Below are 3,677 nucleotides of genomic sequence, written 5' to 3'. Positions count from 1 at the left end.
TTACCAGATGAAACCATATTCACCATTGTTCAATACATGTTCTATACTTGTTTAATACTCGTAATGTGGCGGATCAAAACTCATCCGCTACTTTTATAAGCTAACTTGCTATTTTTTGGGCTACTTTCAGAATTATTTTTGCTACAATTTATTAAAATCCACTACAAGTTATAAAATATATATGTAAATTTTATTATTTTTGATAGAAACAGGTAAATATATCCATTTGGCCTTTTTTGTCTAATATTTTCCTTGTTTTGGCCTTTTCTTTGTATTATTTTGGCTTTAAGACTTTTTCATAGTCTGGCAACTCTGCTCTGTTGGATGTTGTGCCAGTGAGCTACGTAATGAGAAAATCTAGGGCACTGTTATGGTTATAATATCGGCCTTGTAAGCAAAAGTTTGAGCCAAATGTTGGCTTTACACTGTTATCCTGGCTGGATAGACTTTGGAATAAGACAGGATATGTGAGGTCTAAGCTAGACTTGACTTTGTAGCTGAGTTTTTGGTGTTCACTAATTATAGTCGCATTTTTGCCCTTTGCCCGTTCGTGTGTAAGAGCTACCTTTAATAAGTTAATAGCTGTTTATCTGCTAATAAATTTCATACAAAAATTACCCTAAAAGTGTTTCCAGAAAGCAGTATAATTCATTATTTGAGTGTAATTTTGCAAAAATTTTCCGGGGGAGCATGCCCCCGGACCCCCCTAGAAAACACGTGCCTTCGGCACGCTCTATTCCCCCACGAGTTTTATTGCTTCCCTTGCTCAACCAACCAGGATACGCCACTGCTTTTCATATATTGATGAACTCCAAATTTCTTTCATTTGCATTTGGCTTAAATCATCAAAAACTAAGACTATTGTAGAGCCAATAAGTTTGATTTTAAAACTTCATATCTAGCTGAGGTTTATTTAGCTTTATAGTGTTAAAGCTTGTGAAAACATGTAGCTAACTTAACTAGAAAACAGCGTGTAGAAAGGTACCATTTCAACTAAAATCATCAAAACTATTAGCTGAGACAAAAAAAGAATTTAAAAGATTAGTTATTTAATAGATAGCTTAGTTTTAGTTGTTTAAATTTCTCTTTGACTGATTTCCTTTACTGTAGAGTTGGACAATCATCCGGGATGCTGTAAGAAGCTTTCCCATACAACTCCACACGATCCAGTCTCATGAACACACTGTAGTCCACCGGGCAAGAACACCCGAAAGCAACATTCCATATTTCCGCTTCAGTCAAAATCCGAGGCCAAATCATGAAGTTTGTTATGTTCCCACTGCAGGAAATATAAATATCAGTCACATCTGACAATTTTATTGTTTTTTATTATGACATTAGTTTATCTACTCCTCCGTTATATTTTTTCAATAAACGAGATACAAAAAGGGTAGTTGATAAGGAGGGTAGCCTAAACAGCCATCCTAGCAAGCAAGATGAAGAAATGTGCATCTTTTAGTCTTGAATTGTGGGTCGAAAGTGCTGCGTTTGTGTTTAAAAAGTGTCTAGTGTCACGTTTCTTAATAAGGCTCTTCATGGCCACCTGGAGATGCGGCCTGATTTGTCACATTTTGCAGATTTTGATTACAGCTACTACCAGTGCTTGACTGACATTTTTTGAGATGTTTTTACTTTTTGCGGTTTCCTAATGACATAAAACTTTTTTGTTGCCTTGGGGAAGCACTAGCAAATGAGAAAAAGTAAGTTGAAAAACGCAAAATCAAAGTGTTGACTAAAATTTTCGAAATCAAATTTTCTTTGTTTTTCAACATGTGAGAATGTTAAAACCTATTGTGTCATCTGGGGAAAAGAATAAAGAAAGCGTAAAAATCTAATTTTTAGAAAAATTTATTTAAACGTTCGCCCAAAGTTAGAAAAACCAGGAAATTTCTGCAAAATGTGACAAATCAGGCCGTATCTTTAGGTGGCCATGGGCTCTTCTACGATTAAATTGATTTGAGTTGACAACGAGTTAATTTACTGTTTAACAACAGCCTACTATTAGCCTAGCAGGCTCTAAGTTTTATCGAAATTACGATTTGACTTCACAGTTGTAGCAGATTTATAGCAGACAATTATTCAAATTGGGGACCACGACCACAAATTTCGACTTGGTCCAAATATGCTTTAGCCCAGCAAAAAAATAGGCTAATCGAAAAAAAATCCATTTTGAAAATTTGATTTTGATGAGGCGCTCTTCAGAAAAAATTTTGATATACGACGTCTTGCTATTGTAGGCTACAACATGTTTTCTTCTTTGGGTGGAGGAGAACTTTTCGTCGATTATTCCTTAGATCCGTTATTGTATGACTTCATCAAAAGCAGTTTATATTTAAGTCATTAAAATCCATCTTTCAACTATACTTTACCTAAAGGCTTGAGTTGGGTCAAGGCATCCAGCATTCACACGATCTTGTTCTTGTCCAAGAAGAAGATCACCTCCTCCATCAATGATCGCACCATTGTATGACCAATGAGCGACATGTTTGGCATTCACGTAAAAGTCGCTTTGTCGCTCAGTGTTGGAAAACCGATGGCAAATGTGGACCTACAGTTAATAGAAAAGAAGATTTATTTCATGACCAAGAAATGGCTCGTACTCTATTCACGTAGAATTAAGTCCAACGGCATACACACGACTTTCTTAGAAAAGAAGGCATTCGTAATTTTCGTTTTAGAAAAACGCCAGTTTTCTAACGTAATTGCCAACATACGATTAGCCGCCCACGTTAACGATACCAAATTTTTCGAATTTTCAGCAGCTAAAGCTATTTCGGATATGCATTGAAAACGAATTGCAAGAGAGCAAACGTGGTATAGATAAACTTGACGACTTTTCGTCCGATCAACCTTTATCTACTTTCGAACCGCACTGGCAGACCGCTGAAAGTGCCAATCCTTATTTGTGTGTTAAGTTGACCCTAGAAAGAAACCTTCGGGAACGATCAGTAATTAAGCAATTTGTTTTATCAGCGACTGAAAATCAATGGTGGGTGTGAAGCTAACAATAGGCTGATACTGAATTGAGACAATGATTTGTTCTGCCTTGATGTGTCTAGGTCTTCACATAACGTGCTTTCATATTTTCAAGGTTTTAACTACTTGCAATTAATAAAAAATCATATTGTACAAACATCAATGTGCTGGAAATATTATTAGTATTATTATTGTGTTTTTTTAAATGTTAATGAATAGGTAGGCTATGATGGTGTCCAGAATAAGGTCAGGCTTACCTTTGTGCCTGTGTTCAAGGAACTGGTGATTTGATTGTCGTAATGTGGACCCATGATGTGAGTGCGGATGCGAGTTGCTGACCAGAAAGCAAGAAGGTATGCATTGGTAGTACGTCTGCTAGAAGCATAACTGACAAGAGTATTCAATTCCCTGGGAGTAAAATCCTCTGTTTCAATCCACATACAAACAGTTGCTTTCTGCATCCGGGGAACGTATGCACGATAACGAACGTAATCTAGTATCTGGTCATCACGTGGAAAATGGAAGGTAATGGATGGGCAACCTGTGACATTGAATCAACATATATCGGGTTAGTAACGTTTCAAAACGACAAAAAGTCCATAAAGAATAAGCTCAAAACATAATAAAAGAATATTTCCATTTAAACTCAATCTTGGTGCAAAATTTATGGAATTGTTAAAACCGACCTTTAGAGTAATGCG

General features: G+C 36.3%; 1 protein-coding gene across 1 annotated transcript; it reads right to left on the bottom strand.

The window, feature by feature from the left end:
* Positions 1-908: 908 nt before the first annotated feature.
* On the bottom strand, positions 909-3,321 carry LOC145787793 (neuronal pentraxin-2-like). Its single transcript, XM_082599619.1, has 3 exons — positions 3,234-3,321; positions 2,370-2,548; positions 909-1,279 (listed from the first exon to the last, which is right to left on the bottom strand). The coding sequence occupies exons 1-3, from the start codon at positions 3,285-3,287 to the stop codon at positions 1,102-1,104; spliced, it is 411 nt and encodes a 136-aa protein (XP_082455745.1). The 5' UTR covers positions 3,288-3,321; the 3' UTR covers positions 909-1,101.
* Between the last annotated feature and the right edge of the window lie 356 nt (positions 3,322-3,677).

This window comes from Aplidium turbinatum, chromosome 18 (genome assembly GCF_918807975.1).
Source record: "Aplidium turbinatum chromosome 18, kaAplTurb1.1, whole genome shotgun sequence".
In the NCBI taxonomy this organism is placed as follows: Eukaryota; Metazoa; Chordata; class Ascidiacea; order Aplousobranchia; family Polyclinidae; genus Aplidium; species Aplidium turbinatum.
Note: the sequence above shows the minus strand (reverse complement) of the source record. Positions and strands in the feature narration are given on the sequence as shown.